The 19435-nt window shown below is 43.4% G+C and overlaps 1 protein-coding gene across 1 annotated transcript in view; it reads right to left on the minus strand.

Annotated features, from left to right (window-relative positions):
* Positions 1-14767: 14767 nt before the first annotated feature.
* Positions 14768-19435, minus strand: part of CUNH11orf53 (chromosome unknown C11orf53 homolog) — a 48155-nt gene continuing 43487 nt past the window's right edge. Inside the window, exons 5-6 of the mRNA XM_011365435.1 lie at positions 16386-16681; positions 14768-15169 (exon numbers count right to left, since the gene is read on the minus strand). Coding sequence (XP_011363737.1) covers positions 14768-15169; positions 16386-16681 — 698 coding nt within the window. The remainder of the gene's footprint in view (positions 15170-16385; positions 16682-19435) is intronic.

Genomic DNA, 19435 nt, shown 5'->3' on the forward strand with positions numbered 1-19435 from the left:
GGACTTACATTTATTTAGTCCACATTTATTTAATCCCAACTTCTATGACTCAGTCAATCATTTTCTTCAAAATTTTCATATACCATCCGGCTGCTTAGCCTTAGGAATTCATTTTCCCCAAAGGACATAATTCTTAACTTTGTTAATCCTGGATAGCTCAAAATATTCACATATTCTTACTAGCTACGAAAAATAGGAAATGTTTTCTTAAAGCTGTAGTCATGAAGTTGGAGCCTATCTATATTCTAGTTAACGGTCAGGAAATATCGCAACTCTTTGTATGTTTTTTACTAATTTTTATAAAATTTGCTTTTTTTTAATGACTATATTTGAATACTTGAAGTTCATGAGAGTGTTCTTTTTAAGCTAAAGTAAAGCAGCCTGTATCTTCTATTTGAACTGATAATTTCAACTGAGAAATTTAGAATTTATTATTGTTACCTTCTTTAGGTTTTAGGCGGTGGTTTAAAGTTTCAAGGAACCAGCATCGCTTTGCGTTTCTGTGCTAGGAAGCTGAGCTCACTACACCTCTCTCTTGGGTTACAGGGTATACTTACTCCTGTACAAGAAGCCACTGTGAGACTGCACAGTCAGCCACTGCTGAAACAGGAGGTGGTGTTAATTTTGAAAATGATCCATGCCATAATGTCATGAACCAGGAAGCTGGAATCCTTCACCAGCTCTTCATGCAAATATTTGGCTGCAGCTTGAGTTAAAGGACTTGGAAGGAGCGAGTTTTAAAAACTCTGCTTCATTGTAGAACTCTCATCAACCCCATCCCTGCCCCCCCTCCAGTGGTCTGTTTGTCTGCCTCCCCGCCTTATCTCCCTCGGGTATGTTTACAATGTCCTACTTGATATTATCTTTCTAGTCACGGGTTCACTTTCTACTTTGCTCCAAGAATACAAAGAAAGGCACTTCTCTCTTAGATTTCAAACAGCACAAAAATTCACAATCTACAATTAAAAAAACACATCAAGGCTGTTAAAAAATAAATGATTAAAAAAAGGCGAATTATATCTTTTGATAAGTACTAACTCAAGTTTCCCTTTATCCTGAAGGTAAAATAATTATGTGTATATATGCCTCTCTCTCTCTGTCTCTCCGTCTGTCTCTCTCTCTGTCTCTCTCTCTCTGTCTCTCTGTCTCTCTGTCTCTGTCTGTCTGTGTGTGTGTGTGTGTGTGTGTGTGTGTGTGTGTGTGTGCAAATTGATCTGGCCTGGCTGAAATCAGTTTTTACTTTTTAATTAAATTTACAAATCTTGCATGCACACATTTCTTCTGGCATTGTTAGACTGTGATATTTGTCTCCATCTGTGACTTCCATTCACAACCGCCTTTTTAAAATTTCAAATTGTGGATACTACTCTGACTTTCTAACAAATTAAGATAAATTTCTTCCTGCTTTGTATATTTAATAAAATTAATTCTCTCCTTGCCTTAAATTTACCTAGAGGTATCCTTCAACCATTGAACAAGTCAGAGATTATCTCTGTTAAACCAGAAGATTCTACACCAAGAAGCAGGCATCCATTATCCCCTGGTACCTGCCATCCTTGCCTACTGAGCATACCTTCACAGCTTTCCTGGAATCCCAGATCCTTCTGATGGTGCCCAGGGAGAGATTTTACATCTGGCTCTTGTAATTAAATCATCTCTGTGTTACTCCTCCTGCCTGCGAGGGCATGGGCGGATATAATATTCAAGGAAGCGGAGTGGAGAGCAGGCTTTGCCCGGCAAAGCACTGGTTCAGAAGTTCTGCTTTATTATTTCTCGGGGGCGGGGGATTCAGAAAAACTTAGATAAGTCAGATCTCTCCAGGGAAGAGATACTGGTCAGATATGCAGGTGAAATATTTAACCCTTGCCTTCCTTTCTGCAGCTAGCTAACAGGGGAACAGTGGCCAAACCAACCTGTAAGAGGCCAACAGCAATAAAATCGCCATGCCCAAAGAGACTTCTCCAGGCTCAGCTGAAGCAGAACACTACCATGTACCAAAGCTCCATAATGAAAGATTACATTTTGTTATGAATATCTTGATCCTGGTTTTATTAACTTTATCATTATCTCTGAATCGAAGGGGTTGATGGTTGAGGCTACCAGACTCCTGCTCAGCACAGCTGGGTCTGCAGAAAGATGAATTTAGGGAGCCAATAGGCGAAAAGTTTTTTGTATTAAGAATAAGAATTTGGTTCTCTTTTGAGCTCTACCATCAGTAACTGCAAGACTTTGAACTTCAGTTGTTAATAGAGGCACACAGATCCCTGTTCTACTTACATCCCCTAGTTATTTATAAGAACTAAATGAGATAATGAGTGCACAAAAATGCTTTAAAAGAACCACCGTAAAATCCTCAACAAGTGGAAGGAAGTTTTATTGTGTTAGCTGGAATTCTGCATATGGAGGTACTAACTTCTCCAGCAAATGTAAAATTTGTGCTGTATGTGCCATATCACATAGCAAGCTCACACCTGAATTCTAACCTCTTAGCAAAGGGTGCAGATGAACATTACAGAATGCTAGCTTTCAAGCTTTGGTTGTAATTTTATTGTAGTTGTTTTTCACAAATAATGACAGCTAACATTAATTGAGCACTTACTACGTGGAAAGCATTCTTCTAAGTGCTTTATAGGCAATGACTCATTTAACCCTCACAAAATCGTATTATCTCCAGTTTAAAGATGAGAAAATAGAGGCAAGGGAGATGGAGTAACTTGCAGGGAGAGGAGCAGCCAGCAGGTAAGTTGGGAGATTTTCTTTGGATATGTGAGGGAACATACACTTCCTAACAGAATAACAACCAACTTACCTGCTGGCTGCTCCTCTCCCTGCACAGGACCAAAAAGCCCTTCATACTCAGGATCAGTGAGGGATGGGCTCCCCCAAATCCTGAGCCCCACAACATGTCACAACTATTCTTTGTGGCTTCCTGTGGTGGACAGGGATGAAGCTGGACTCTGAAGTTATAATAACACTTGAGGAAGGCCAGATCTGGGGGTGGTGACTGGGGCCTAGGGTGGCCTCTACACCTTCTCAGATGAAGGGTTAAGTGAGGCCGAATAGGAGTTGGGAGTAAGTGAAAGGTTTATGCTTACAGTTCCCCCTGAGGCTGCTTGGTGAGCCCTTCTCTGCTGCAGCAACTCCTTCACTGTGATCTTCACCCGGACACCTTGATACACCTTTGGTTTTTCTGGGGAAAGGCAACCAAGTCAGTAGTCAAGTGTGAGGTCTGGGTGTCATGCTGGGGTGTGGGGGACCTCTTTATAGACCATGGCATCTGAGGCCAGGTTTCTAGGTTTAGAGAACACAAAGAGAATGCTAAAAGACAAGTGGAAAAGAAACTCAAATTTCTCAAACTTGAAGGGGTGCAGAGAGGCTGGGCAGGTTGCAGGGCCTCAGTGGGAATCAGAACGTATGGAAATTTATGGGGCCATCCACCCCAGCTGGGTCCTACTCCCAGAGCAATAGCATATAGATTTTTCTGCCCAGGAATGTGCAGACCAGTCCAGAGAAGCTCACTACCTTGGCTAATTAAGTTAAGGGAACCTGGGTCCAGCCGGCTGGCCCGGGAGAGGGTATTATGGACCTGGGAGGGGCCGGGGGCTGGCACAGGAGCGCTCCAGCTGACCTAGCCCACCCTTCTGCGATGCTCCCACTGGTGTGCAAGCCTGAGTCCCTTCTTTCTCCACCATGCCAGGTGTGGCTTCTGAGGAGGCTCCGACCTCTATGTGCCCTTGGTCTAGAAGCCAGCCCTGGGGCAAGCTGTGGAGTTCGGCGAGCCTTGGCCTTGGGCCGGCGAAGGACCTGCGAGACTGACCCCAGTAAAGGGCCCAGACCCGGGGAACTCATTCCCTCCCTCCCGTCGATCTTTTTCTTCTGCTTTTCCTCTCTCGTCCCCTTCCTCCGCCTTTCTGGTTCTCCACTCCATCTTTTCCTCCTCCCTCCTCAGGTCCCGCTCCTGTTCTCCCCTTCCTCCCGTCTCTCCCCACCCCCTCCCTTTCTGGTGCAGGCATTTCTCGGCGGTGCACGGAGGCTCCGAGTCGAGTCCGCGCAGCGCGAGTTCCGGGAAAGCCGTGCTGGGCTCCCGAGGATCGCGCTCTCGGCTGGGAGGCCGCGCTCCGGAAGCGGCCGCCCTCGGGGCCCGCGGGGCCGGCGGGGCCGGGCCGGACAGACCCGGCTGGCTGGGCCAGCCGAGCGCGCGCCCGAGGGTCGGCGGGGAGGGAGTCTCGGCGAGCCAGGAGCGGGGCAGCCGCGGTCCGAGGGCTCCTCTGAGCCGCAGTGAGTAGGTCGGGCCGGGCTGTTAGGTCACGACGGGCCGGGCCGGGCCGGGCCGGGCCGGGCGAGCTTTCGCGGTCGGGGGTGGCCGCAGGAGCCCAGTGCGACTCCGACTCTGACCTCGACCTTGGTGTGAGCGCTGGGGGAATCACGGGGAGGGGCCGGGCCCCGCGCCTTGGGGCGGACGCGCAACTAGCCGGGGCGCCTGGTGACAGTGCCAGGCCGCCAGCGCCTCGCCTGGCCGCTGTGGAGACGGCAGCTAGACAGCAGGGAGCCCCCTAGGCCGGGTGCCGAGAGCTAGGGGTCTCCCCGGGAAAGAAGGTTGCGCTAATTGTTGCCCAGACCCAGGAAATCCCGTGCCCGGCCTGCAGGGCTTTGGCGCCGCGCCCTCTCCGCAGTCCATTCGATCCCCTCGATTTCCTCGCGGGGTTCGCGGCTCCGCGGGCTGCGGGCGCGGCTCGGGGTCCGCACACGCACTGGCACAGATCAGCTCTGTGCGCCCCGCGCGCTATGCTTGCGTCCCGGGCTCAGCGTGAGTCTCTAGCTCCCCCCGCCGCCGCTTCTAGGCGCGCAGAATCTGCGCTGCGAAGTCCCAGGGTCACAATTGTGGTAAAGTGGGAGGGCGGATGAGGGGCCGGGGTCGCGGACATCCGCAGCGGCTGACTCGGCCTCTGGACCTCTGCTCTCTCGAGCAGGCGCCGCCGAGTGGGAGCGGCCACAGCGTGGCCCGTGCCCTCTCGGGATCCCCAGCACGCCCTTGCATGCTCTGACTTTTTGCCTTTCTGTTCTATGCAGGAAAAACTGTGGAAATACACCCAGATCCAAACGCCCCTGGCCCGCAGTCACCCTACCCCAGGAGAAGCAGCTGAGTTACCCGACATGGTGGTCAGCAAAAGCTGGGTCCGTGACTGGATGCTGCAGCTGCAGGGACTCAGCGCCTAGGAGGGCTCCTGTGCAAGGAGAGAAGCAGAGATGCAACATTTTTAAAGTTTCACAAAGCATCCAGCTGCACCCAGGTTCCTGGAGCAGGAGACAAACAGAATTAATGTTTTATACCTTCGGGTATAGGTTTGAGTTTTTTCCCCCTCATGCCAAGTATTTAAAACCTCTAGAAACCCATGATTTGACAATCAATGATTGCGCGGTACTTTCAATTTGAATATTCAAAGGCTTAACAAAATGGACTATCTTCTGCAGAAATCCTGCACACAGGCACCCCACAGAGAGTCCAGAGAAACAGGGAGTGAGACCCCTTTGGGTCCTGACCCTTGCTTTTATTTGATTTTGAGCTTTTTGCCCTCCTTCCCACAGACAGAGCAGGAGTGCTCAAAGATGCTCTGTATTTCTGCCTCAGAGGCAGCTGCAGGAGTCCTGAGTGACTGAGGCTGCCCTTCATGACCACCTAGGCCAGGCTGACCAGCAAGATTGATTCCCACATCCCCAATCTCTATTTTAAGGGGAAAAATCTCAAGTTTGGGGGAGTGAACATGGCAGCCAGTAGGCACAGCGTAGCAAGGAGTCACTCTGGGTCCACGTTGCAGCTGGAGGCCCAGCAGAGGCCTTAGCTCTGCACCTCATCTCCTTCTGGCCTCACCTGGCCACGTGCAGGCTTCCCTCCCCTTTCGTCCCTCTCTGTCTGGGCCCCAAACACTGGGGTTGCAACACAGACTGCCTGCCCATTAAAACCTTTTACTCCTCCCCAAGGAGCTGGGGATGCTCGTGGGGCCTCACAGTCTGGAGATTTTCTTAGGCTGATGGTTTCTTCACTGTGAAGTTCCCTCTCTTCTATTTTTTCTCCCTAGAGCCATCCTGCAGGTTTGCTGCAGGAGCTTGTGTTGAGAAATGATACTGAGCATGGCTCCTGCTCATTTTAGCTGAAAGGACACGGATGTGTTTAAGCCTTCACACTTTGGGGTGAGAGGTGGGAGGGATTTGTGAGCCCCTCACAAATGACTGTGTACTGTGTTAGGTCATCTTCTCCAAGCACTTGCTGTGCCTCTTCTGTGTGATTTGGAAACTTGAGAAGACAGGAGCTGTCCAGAGAGGGAGAGAGTACCAGGCCAAACCCTGTCCTAGTACCCAGAAGGAAGAAGGCAGCACTAGAAGGTAGAGGCAGGCTGAGATTCCCTTTACAAATAAGCCAGGACATTCCCATGAAGCAAGGGCAGGCGATAGTGATAGGCCTCATCTCCTGTTCCTTGAGTTCTCTGAAATGCATAAGTGGAGTTGAGCCCAATAGGCCACAGAAAATTATCTGAATGCCCTCAAATGTGTCCAATGCAGGGTGGAGCACATGGTGATGGGGGAACGGGCCTCTCTGAGAGTGACAAGACACCAGAGTCTGTGATGGGTAGGAGTTGCTTGGCAGCTGAAGCCTTGTCTCTGGGAGAGGGGATCAGAGCCAGTAACACCTGAGCTGGCACCTGCCAGTGGTGTGTACTTGTCTCCAGCCCAACTGGAATCTGTCAGTTCCTGGAACCTCTCTCTCCAAAAGCTCCTGACCCTGTGTCCTGAGTTTCCCTGATGGAAGTCAGGCTAAGGACCTGACTCATGAGAAGGGGAAAGACACTGGAATTCAGAGGGCCCCTATTTTCTTTCTCCCTGCCCTGCCCGTCAGTGCTCTTTCTGAAGGAACAGTAAACAAAATAGTGTGGAATTAGGGATGGTCTCTCATCCTCATAGCTTTTTCCATTACTTCTTTTCTCTTTTGTCCTCCTTTTGTTTTACACTTAGTTTTTGGTTTGCTTTTTAAAATCTTCCTCTTTGTCCTTTGGAATTTTGTGTTTATTATTTTTTTCCCCCCAAGTTTCTTTTTCTTTGTTTCTCCTCCTGTCACTGCTTTCTCCCATTGCTTACTTGCATTGCCGTTTTTCTCCCTGCCTCCCTGCTTTCCCCTGTTCTGGGTGGATGCTGTCTCACTTTTACAGACTCAGTCTCCTTCCTAAACTTGCCTTTCACATGGAGATGGACAGGGATGGCAGGAGGCCCTAGAGTTCTGTTGGCAATGGCACTTGGCAACGAAGTTGATGCTGATGATTGGCTGCCCTGTAGAGAAGGCAGGAGAAGCTAGGAGAATTGAACTCCTTTGAAGTCCCTGGGGTCTATAGGGACAGTAAAGAATTCTTTGCTCCTTCCTCCAGAATCCTCTGCTTGAACCATGGCAGTAGTTCTGGGGGCTTGCGTGTTGGGCCATGCCGCTGGGATGGATGTTCCAGAGCTGTTGCTGGCCAGCAACTTTAGACAACTGGGTTTTCCTCAGTTCCTGTTTTGAGGAAAAAGTCCCCCATTTTTTAGCCCAGCATTGAAAAGTTTGGGTTTCTGCTGTTTCTGTAACTGTAAGACCCCAGCACAGGTATTCAGGAACTGAACACTGTGATCGTGGGAGTAAGGGAGAATTCTTTCTTAAATGCATCTTGGGAATCCTCTTTACTGATCTGCATGTGTCATGAGGCCTGGAACAGCCTGGTCTGCCTTGAGACCCCACAGAGTTTGATGTTCCTCACAGGAGACTTTTTAAAGCTGTCATTTATTGACTGTTGATTGGATGCCAGGTACAGGCACTGTACTGTATAGCCTCCCCATTGCACAGATGAGAGAACAAGCCCACAGGGTCAAGCAGCACACTTCAAGATTACGGAATGTATAAATGGCAGGATTGGGAATCAAACTAAGTCTGATGCAAAAGCCCTTACTCTTAACTATTGTTATTGTTTTCCTGATTATTTATAGCAGAACCTTTCAAACTTTTTCAACTTCAACCCACGATAATTCATTTTACACGTTCACATACTGTAACAACATCTACATCTTTATAAGACAAAATTTTCGTGAAACAGTATACATTTATGTATGTGAGGCACTGAAATTTTCTATCCTATTCCATGTTTTCCATTTCATTCTATTTATGAAAAATCTATGTTGGTTGGGAACCATTAAGATAATTTAATGGCTCATGAATACATTGTTACTAATTGGAAAAATACTGTCTATAAGACATGCAAACACGTGTGTCTGCTGTGCACATGGAACTGTTTTGGTGTGCTGTTTCACTGTCAGAGTGTGCGAGGAGACTAAGGCATGGCTAATACTGACGTGACAGTATTTTGTAAACACTGGGCACACCAGAACCGCAGAAGAAAAAGCTGGCTAGAAGAGAGGATGAACTGTTAATTGTGCTGATTAATTTGTGCTTCTCAGACTGGGAACTCTTCTCTCCTGCTGGGGGTGTTGTCACCTCTAGGGTATCTCGATAATCATTTTGAGGTCTTAATACAAGGCTGAAAAATGTTGTGGCATTTCAACAGGCTTTAATAGGCCGACTTGCTTAATAATATAGGGTCCTGATGTTTGGATGTTGGCAGGGATCTATGAGGTGCTGAGAGAGACTTAGTCTTTTTCTAACTTTCCTGTCGATGGTCTTCTAGCCTCAGGCTCCCTCCCTTGCTCCTCTGGGCCTATAGGTGATGTGTGTTGAGGAAATGGGAGCTCACTATGCATCAGGCAGCCTGTTCCACTATTGGACTAATTTAAATATAATGATCATTGATTGAGCCAAAAGCCAATTAGGTATTAATTGAGCAACAACTAGGTACCAGGTAGGGGATCAAGTATTAGAAATACAAAGATAAATAAGTCTTGCTTTCTGTCATCAACTGCTCTGTGAGAAACATGAATAACTATTTCTCACTTTCATAGCACGACTTCTCCACATGGGTTCATTCATTTGTTCGCTCATTCGTTTGTTCATTCATTCATTTGTTCATTCATTCAACAAGCATATGCTGATTGTCTACTCTGTCTAGGCCCAGTGCTAACTTTGAAGAAGTTATTGTGCCCATGTCCCATGTCCCAAGCCTTTTCTTTTTGAGGCCCCCCCATTCATAATTTCTCTAGTTCTTCATATATTATAGTTTTTCAAGTCTCTGAGCCACTGAGTTCAGAAACCCTTTAGTTTGTCATTGACCTTCTTAAAGTCACTCAGCACCCAGAAAATAGGAATAGAATACATTTCTTTTTAAAGTTTTAAATTGAATATTTTACTTTTTTTACACAAATTTTAATTTATTATTAGTTTCAAGTATATGCTACATTGGTTAGACGTTTATATAGTTTATAAAATGATCCCCTTAATTGCTCTTTCTCTCCACTGGCTCTACACTTAGCCATTACATTATTAAACTGAATATTTTAAATGAATTTTTGGAGCAGGCTTTTGTATGAAAACGACACTGTATAGTGTTACATTTTGCCCCTAAAGTAGAAGATTTTATTGAACTTAGACATATGGACATGAAAAGACTTTCAGCAGAAGGAAAAGGGGTATTTTTTCTTCCAAATTTGACTATAGCTCTAAACTCTATTAATGCAAAATTCTTTTGTCACTTCGACTTTAGGACACTGTTACCAAACCTTGTGGGAAATATCAAGTTCCAAAAACATGGAGGAAACAAGTAGTTACTGGGCCCAGAGTGAATGTATGGTTCATATAAAAATGACCAGGAAGACTATTAGGTGTAGGTTATTAATGATTTGTGGTAAGTCATTCTCTTCCCATAAATCACATTCAGAGTTTTAACTTTTCCTTAGGAAGCGTCCACGGGGAATGAACATTTGGTAATTTATCATTTAAAGAAGATAAATACCACCAGACACTGCTCGAAATGTTTATTTTTTACTTAAAACATTTTTATTATGTAATATATGTCGTACAAAAACACATCTGAAGATTACCATGCTAAAAGCCTGTGAATATCCTACCAAAGTTAAGAAATTACACAGTTGAATGATCTTTTCATTTTTAACCGAATCAATTTATTAAGCATTACACTTTTGGATTATTCTACTTAAGATATTTAGTTAAGGAGAAGGTTAGTAGGGACTATTATCAATTTTCCTAATGCAAAAAAGCTAATTCTTAGATATTATTCGTTTCGTTTATATATTTTTTCCTTTTGGAACTTGTAAAATTTTTTACTGTTCTCTCTCTTGGCTTGTAATGTATTGTCAATGATATTGCATAAAAAATCCACACATCTTATTTATCCACAGTTATGATTAGAGGACACTTTTATATAAAAGATGAAAGAAAACATGGTGTCATCATTTGCAGATAATTATAGAAGATTTTCTCACTATTTAGCCTGATCTTTGGGGATTCTAGTTCCTGATCTATTTTTCATATTTGTTTTGATCACAATGGAGATAATATCAAACATTGAATAAATTTTATTTATAAGACTTCTTAACATTATAGTATGTATAGATACTAAATGAATATATAAACATTTTTGGTGCTACTTCAAAGGTTCAGTAATTTTCCTTCTTAGAGACATTTAAAAATACTAAATTAATCATTTAAAATATTACCACCAAAGCCTAATATCCACTACTGTCAGCTTTTGCAGAGCGTATGGCTAATGTTAAATACTAAATATGATGAAAGTTTTCTTATATCTCGGTCTCAGAGAGTTGTCACCCACAGAATCGGGGTCCGGTTATTCATCTTTGTGGCATAATTTTAGTTCAATTTAACAAAGATTTTGCTGAGCACTCACAACATGCCAGATGCAGGAGATACATTGCTGAGCCATTCACGAGTCCTCCCTTTGATGAGTCTAGTTAGAGAGTCACTCTTTATCTAGAGTGTATGATTTTGCACTTAAGCTCTCTAGAGTCAATAATCATTGAATATGGTGTATAAGAGGAACAGTGTCTTGTTGTTTTGATTAGAGAGGATGCTTGAGACAGAACCCAATGATTGAACCTAAAGAAAGAATATAATTTTGGTGTATGATTGGTAGAATCACTGTAATGTAAAGTGCCTTAAACCTTGGGCATTAATTGTTATTGCAGTTCTTTTTTTAAATTTATTTTTTAATTAAAGTATAGTTGGCATGCCATATTAGTGTCAGGTGTGCACTATATATCTTAAGACGTTATCACCACAATAAGTTTAGTAACCATCTGTCACCATGCAAAGTTATTATAATATTAATAGTTGTTTTTGCTAGGCTATACGTCACATCCTGGTGGCTTATTTGTTTTATAACTGGAACTTTGTACCTATTATTCTTTTTAATCTTTTTCTTTCATCTCCCCACCTACCTCCCCTCTGGCAACCATTAGTTTGTTGCCTGTATCTGTGAGTCTGTTTCTATTTTATTTCAATTCTTTAAATATAACTGGTGCTTTGCTTTTTATAAATGTATTATTTAGATTTACATTTTGAATAGTGAATCACAAAGATACTAGTAATACTTTTGTATATATGAATGTATGTATATATGTATGTAAATATATATTTTATTCTTGGGGTTAGTAAATCTTTTCCTTTTTGTGGAATTTCTTATAGTGTACTGTAGCACTAGAATACTTCTTCCCTTACCACAATAGTACCACCATATTATATTATTAACTGAGCTGTAGCAAGTCATAATGCTCACTTAGGAGCATTTATTAAATAAATGAGGTAAAGATGTGGTTTTCTCCTCACATTTTTAGAATTTGTATAATAACATTGCAAGAGACACCCAAATACTTTCAACTGCTGCTGTGATGTCAGTTTCCAGTGACTTATGGAAGAACTATCTATATTGCAGCTTTTGCATGGGAAAATTTTGCTTTCAACTTCTTTTTGACATCATCATCTAGTCAGCCTTCTTAAATAGCTAGCACTTGACATCAGCATCTCTGCTTACTTTAAACCTTAAAGGACTTGAAAGAGATGACATTTTGAACCCAAGCTTTCTAATTTTCTCTGGCTTCCCCAGGAAAGCTGTGAGTCAGAGCACAGCAGGTTGAATGAAGGAGAAAAGATGTGTTTAGTACCCCCGCATAAAGTTAGAAATAGTACTCGAATGGGAAATGGGATAGCTTGGTTTCACTTTTTAGCAAAGTCTTATAAATTCCCTGAACAATAAACCAGAACCAAATGGAAATATATGTAAGATAGAAACACGTTGTCAAGCCAAATAGAATTCTTAAAAATCATTTACTGTATGGAATTATTAGCACCATTCCCCACTCTATCTCCTTTAGACCAGATAACTTAAAAGGATTCTAGACACTGTATGGGCTTGTGTATGTCTCTCTCTCTCTCTCTCTCTCTTTTTTTTTTTTTCCATAAATTCTTTCAAACACTGTGGAAGGGTTTGGACCAGATAACTTAAAAGGATTCTAGACACTGTATGGGCTTGTGTATGTCTCTTCTTCTCTCTCTCTCTCTTTTTTTTTTTTTCCATAAATTCTTTCAAACACTGTGGAAGGGTTTGGATGCTTTAAGAATAATGTAGACACCACAGATTGCTGAGCTGTATTTATCTGAGAGCCAATGCATCCTCAGGTTGTAAAGATTTGAACATAATCTGTGAGAATGTAACAGTGTACTAGGAGAAATGAGCATGACTAACATTCGGCGCTACAATCAAACAAAAGTTAAAGTGATGGGAACATATGTTTTACACAGCCATTATTGTGCGTGTGTTGCTTAGTAACAAGTAGTAAGCAGTAGATTGTAATTATTATAAATTTCATACAATCAATCTAGAAAAATGGCTTTGACACATTCGTGAAGATCCCTAAATTTATAGAGAGGGCCAGACCTCTTCTTTCTGATGCAGAGGACTGCTGTCCAGGGATGAGTGACACTGGATGACAGATGGCTTTGCCAAGGATACTGGGAACCAGGACCGAGGTCTCAGGCTTCAGCGGATTTAAGAAAGAGCAGTATCTTTTGGACAGTAGAAGTTGCCCCCAATCTATTGAAGAGCAAATATTGAACAAAGTAAAGATCAGGCTGTGAAAAGGAGTGGCAGGAGGGAAGGAGTAGGGCAGGGGACCCAGGAGAGTGCTGCCCAGCCGCTGAGGACCACCAGTGCTCCTAGATCTGCACTTACAGGGATGCTCTCCCAGGAGGGAGCCGAGAAGCGTGAGGTCAAGGAAGGTGACCTGTCCCAGCGTTTCTTTGAGTGCTCCACCTATTAGGAGTGTGTTTGCTTAATCAGGAAATACCCTTAAGGGCCTAGAGAAGGAGGAATATCAATTATTCACTTCTAAGTGTAAATTAATGTCTTTATTTGATTTTATTTGATTTTCTGGACTCCTACCTAGCTGAGGTAGAGCGTGGAACACTGTCATAGAGGATATGATGGCAACTCTTTAGGTGCTTTGGGCAACCAGGTAGAAAATGAAAGCATCGGGCCCCCACGAGATAGAGGGAAGAGGCATTGTATCGGGAGGAGCCTGAGGGGTCAGAAAAAGGTGTTAAGAGAATAAAAAATAGTGGCAGGAAGATAAGAGGAAGAGTGTGGATATAACCTGTGGGCCTTGACTCATGTATTGCAATTGTGTGCAAGGCATTTCGATGGCCTTGGCCTGCAGACACACATACTGCTTGGTGGGAATTACTCTTGGAACTTAATTGGCAAGGAAATCCACATCAATCAAACTTACATGAGACAGATGAATGTTTCAGATGTCAGTTTCTTCATTTATACATAGCAAGGGCTGTACAATTCTGACCAACTAGCCACCAAAAGGTCTTCCTTTAAATGGAGATGTATGTAATGCTACTTGCCTACACCTGACGATATGTCTTTCTTCAAAGTTTCTTTGCTCCTTGGTGTTTTGTGGTCCGTTGTTTCTTGCCAACAGCTCAGTCCTGCTCTCTGTATTTTCTTTACAATGCTTTCATTCTTATTTCATCACAAATGCCTATTTTACTAACCACTCTGATAACTGGAGGTTTATTCCATCAGAGAGACAACGTCTAGCTTAATTGAGGCCGCCACTGATCAAAGTAAGTGTTGGCCTTTATTGTTTTTTTGGATTAGATAATTTTTGGACATCTTGGACTTTAGGGCAGAGTCAAAACCGTATCTATGAAGCCATAGTCTCCTGACCTCATCCTATTTTAATAATAATAAAGCATTTACATATGGTGACATATTTGTTGCTGGGCCTTTACAAGCCACTTTAAGGAAAGAAATGTATATAATGCTTCATACTTTAAAGTCACATGGTATAAAATGAGGTTCGTTTTATATGCCCTAATCTATATTATACCCTATGCATTCTCTTTATTAAAGAACACACGTAGTTCATAACTAAGAAAAATTGAACAGAAAAATTAGTATGTTTTATGATCTGCAAAAACTTTTCAATGAGATTTAAGAAAAAGTATCAGAGCTAAAAATGTTACTTCAAAGATAACAGAAGATTCAGAATATAACGGGTTACTAAAGTTCCTAAAAGACCTAATTGTCAGGTTGTCTCGTTAAAAATACGGTGCCTGATAAATGGAATTAAGTTTGCATTGTCTTTCATGGGGTTATGGTTGGGAGGATTACAAATAAATGCCATCATCCATTAACAAAGGGTGGCATGATGGCTTATCTTGAAAATCCAGTTCTGAGTGAGCTGGTACACCAAAAAACAATCTGTGGAATACAGAACTCAAGTTAAAGAAAAGCAAAGAAGTTCTTTGGTACACTCCTCAGTAAGCTCTGCGGAACTCGTATGACCCCCATGCCATGCTCCCATCTTCTTTGGTCCACAGAGAAGGGTCTTGAAGGGTAGAGGTGTCTGCCCCCTCATCTGGGGAAAGGGGCACCACCTTGGGGGGTGGGTCGTTGGACATTGTTGTGAAAGGGGTGAAGGGGTAAGGGGGAGGGGTGGGGTACCCTGGTGTGTGGTACAGATCTTCCAGTGCATGTAGCGAGTAGGACTGGGCCCCAGCTAAGGGAGCCCCCCAGCTCGAGCTCCTGTGCTGGGGGGTGCTCCCCACCTCCAGCTGGGAGAGGCAACTTGTGCTGGGTGGCAAGTTCTGCAAGGCATCAGTGGGCACGGGGTCCAGCTGGCTGAGAGCATCTGGCACTGTTTGCTCCCATGAGTCCCTCTGAGGAGAATGAAAAGGTCACCGGGGTTAGTCTTTAGGTGATACTCTGATGTGGACAGATTTCCTCCCCACCCTGAGGTGCCGCTGGACCATGGCCTCCGAGGAGGACTTGGTGTCCACGCTCTGCTATCTGAAGCCTCCTCACCAGGCAGCTTTTCCCTCTGGTGACTGACACCAGCAGTGAAAGTTTTAGTTCTCTTCTTACTCTAGAATTAAATTCCCTGTATGTATTAAGATTCCTTTCCCCAGGAAACAACATTAAATGAGCGAAATGTGAGAATAATAAAATGAACACTTATACAGCATTTTGACATTTGCAATGCGCTATTGTCTTGCATTCTTGTCAGTGTCCTAGAATGCCCTTTCCACAGTGGGGAAATCAGGCGGGTTGCTCCTGGAAGGAGTGGATCTCTAAGCCACCTAGTGGGCTTTTGGGTGGGCTGGGAAGGCCACGGTGCCCTCAGTCAGCAAAGAGGTAGGAACCTCTTTGGAGCGGGAAATATTCTGGATTTAACTCAAGGCTGTGCCACTGTCTACCTTCCTGAGCACCTCACTTTGTTTATCCGTAAAATGGAGCTTTAATAACTAGATCCTGAGATGTTGCAAGTATTAAATGGACAAAGGCACATAAAAGTTTCTGGTTGGAGAAGGCACTCAATAATGTCAACCCTCACCTCACCTCCTTGTCTAAAATCCCAGTTTTAGAGATTCATTCTTTTGCGATTGAAGGCTTTACGGTTTGGTATAAGAAGGGAGTTAGTGTTCTTCAGGTTTTTAAGGACTCATTTCTTTAGAAGGACTGAGAGAGAACAAGTTCTACAGAGTGAAAATGCTGTGGAGAGGGGATGCAGGGGACTGGGAGGAAAGAGCAGCCGGGAGGTACCCTCCCGGGACATTTTGGCCTAGCCTTGTCCCTTCCCTTATGCGCTGTAGGAATGATGGGGAACATCTGGCATAACCAGTTGAGTATTAACAAAATGGGGATATAAGTTCTGCCATATCCCTAGATAGACTCTCTTGCCGTCGTGGGTGGCACTGATCTTTGAGGAAAACTCCTTAGGAGTGTATCCTGGCAGATCGATCTGTCCTAGCATCTCTGAGGACAGCTGCAGAGCAGCCTCACCGGTCTCCAGGGCATGCCAGATTTGGCTTCAGCCTGATTGTCAAGCCCATGGGCTGACCTTACTCCCTAACCGTGAAACATCTGCATACTCACCAGCACGAAGTGAGTGGGATCGCTGGAGAAGGGCGGCGGCAGGAGCGGCGGCAGGGGCGAGGCGCTAAACAGAGAGCCTGTGTTGGGGGTCAGGGCTGGGGAGCGGTGGTCCCCATAGGGCTCCGGGAAGTAGGAGTCCAGGAGGGCCGGGTGGCTCTGCACTGCGGAGGACTCACAGGGAAAGGGCTTCGACACGCTGGAGGTGCAGGTGTCGTTTGCAAATTTAGTGTTGTGGAAGTCGGAGTCAGATAGGAAGGATCTTCGGACACCATAGTAACCTGACATGACTGGTGAACCTGTTGCCAAATGAAAACAAACGGGCAAATTTTCCTCTTGGGAAAGTCAGGACATCTCTATTGAAATTGAGTCTCTCCACTGTGAAATGGTGTTAGTAACATATACCTGACACCAAGGGTAACATTTAAATAGATAAATGTCTTGAAAGTGTTAAATATTGCTGGATTACCTCTTTCAACCCGTCCAATGCAAAGAACTCATATGTTTAAAGTTCACTCTGCCTTTGGAGATGAGTTCACTTTAGATGATGCAATAACTTTTCCATCATTCACTCACTCAGCATACATTTATTGTGTACCTTCTATGTGCCAGGCACCGTGCTACAGAAGAGTTGGACTTAAAGAGATAAGAATAAGAATCCCTTGGTTTTTACATTGTATCAGGCAAAGCATCTTTTCCACAGCTTCCGAACTCTGTCCTCTGTCCATTAGTTAACACAAGGCTGCTTCTGGGCATGGTTTCTGAGATTTAGTATCTCTACATAAGGTGATACTATGATTCTATCCCAAATCCTAGGCAGGTTGTTTTCTTCCAATTCTTTGTATACTGACTGACTTTTAACACCACATCTCTCACGTAGCAGGCATGGCTTGCTTGCTTGCTTTGGGATGATAGGGCTTCTGTGCAGCCAAGTTAGAGGACCTACCTCAAAAAAAAAAAAAAAAAAAAAAATGTTTCCTGGCTTTGAGGAGTCTCATGTTATTTGCTGCCCTCTTGTGGCCATACTGTGTCCCTCACTTAGCTCACCAGGACCCTGCAAGTTTGGGAAGAGAATTCCTGACACAGAAAGTTTCCCTTTGTGAAAACCGGGGAAGAAGCTGAAATTTAGAAGAGTCTTACTTAAGGTAATGCCAGTGACATGAGCGCAGAAGGAAAGAGACTAGTTTGCTAAAGACTTTCTGACAAAATCTGACGTTGTAGCTCAGTTGTAGCAGGAAACATGTTATCATTTAGAGCATATACAGAGGCATCAACTCAAGGTCTGTAAAACTGATTGTTTCCAGCTGGTGGTCAGTGTGGTCTAATTAGCTAAGACCTACACACCAAGGCCACAACAGGGCTGAGCTGGGAGGAAGATGCACATGCTTGACTTTCTGACCTTCCCCCAACCACAGTAGATCACTTCTAAGCTTTGTCCCCACCCACCCTGCCCACTCTCTTCTGCGGGAAGAGAAGTCAGACTCATCAAGACTCTTGTCTCTTGTTATGACTCAGTTATACGTTACTCTATACACACAACACTTTGGCACTTCTTATTATATTCAGTATTCTCTCACCTGACTTGCAACCCTCTTTCCAATTGACCTGCAAGCTCCACGGGGGCAGAGCTTATGTCTTAAACATGTTCTGTAAACCCAGTATTTTAATACGGTGTTCAACAATTACGTGTAAATTTATTCATTCATTCAGAAGAAATCAAAACCCCTCATAGAAACTTACAGCACAATTCTACTCACTCCACTTTCATCTTAAATTTTTTAGCCCCAAACATCTAATCTGCTTATGAATTTGAAAGCTTCAGTTAGTGGTTTCATCATAAGTGTACTTCCCTAGGGAAAAAATTGGAGCAAATGAAAATTAATCTCAATAAATAAGGTTCCGTTTCACACCATTTATTTATATCCACAGGAGTGGTTAAGGCTGAGAACAGAATAGAGTATGTAAACAAGTCTTTTAGGGCTTATGTCTATATTTCCAATTTCTGAATAAAAACAATCACAAAGAAAAAACCTCTCTGCTCTCTTAAGTATATATTTTTCTCCTTAAGAAGAGGAAGAATAATTATAGATGGTAAGAGAAGCTCCAGAAATTTTCTTCTATAAAAGGGAGCAGATTCCAGTGACAGTAAATGTGATTGGGAAACAATGTAGAGACATTAAAAAATGTGGGATCTTCTACTTCTCTCATTCCTTTCCCTTATCCATCTCTGAAGGTTACTAAAATTATTGAGAGAGCCTATGCCCCTTCTGAGTTTGGGATCTGCAAAGTGTGCGTGTATGTATGTGTGTGTGTGTGCATATGCGCGAGTGCCCAATACTATTATCAAGAATGCCCCCTTTTTTAATCCTCCCAGGGGTATTGAATGAAACATATATATTGAAATGAATACAGGTACATAATCCATTACATCATGGTGCCAGCATTTTAGACACTTTAAACCCATATCAAGGGCCTAAATGCTGTTACTTTGGCCCAATAAGCTTCTGCTAGGCAAGAGGTCAAAAAGCTGCCTTTATGACAGAATGAATTCTAAATTTAGGAATGAATGAATTAGGTCTGTCTTCACTGATTTTATATTTTAAAAACAACTATTTTAAAGAAGCGAAATTTTGAAAGTGCTGTAAGAAAGTTATAAAATAATGGAAGCCCAAATGCCTGATATAAACTCAAAAGGGAATAAATGAATTGTTCATTGAACTGAAAGACTCACCTGGCATCTGGACAAATGGAGCCGGAGGGGAACTGACACTTCCCTGGAAGCAAAGAGAGCAGGTGTTTCTTCTTTAGTTAAAGTTTGAATTTGAAAAAAAAGATTAGGAATATACTTTAAGAGCTTTATTTGCTGACACTAAGAAATGTTATTTGGGGGGATTGGGTTGGGGGAGTCAATTGAGAGTAAGGATGCAAGTTCCAGAGAACAAAATTTTACAAGGGACAGGGAACAGCCAAAGTTTTAGATTCTGGTAAACACGCCAAAAAGCATTGGCTAGATAGGTGAAATGGAATAATTTATCCTTTGTTTTTTACTGTTT

Source organism: Pteropus vampyrus, unplaced genomic scaffold (assembly GCF_000151845.1).
Source record: "Pteropus vampyrus isolate Shadow unplaced genomic scaffold, Pvam_2.0 Scaffold110, whole genome shotgun sequence".
Lineage (NCBI taxonomy): Eukaryota > Metazoa > Chordata > Mammalia > Chiroptera > Pteropodidae > Pteropus > Pteropus vampyrus.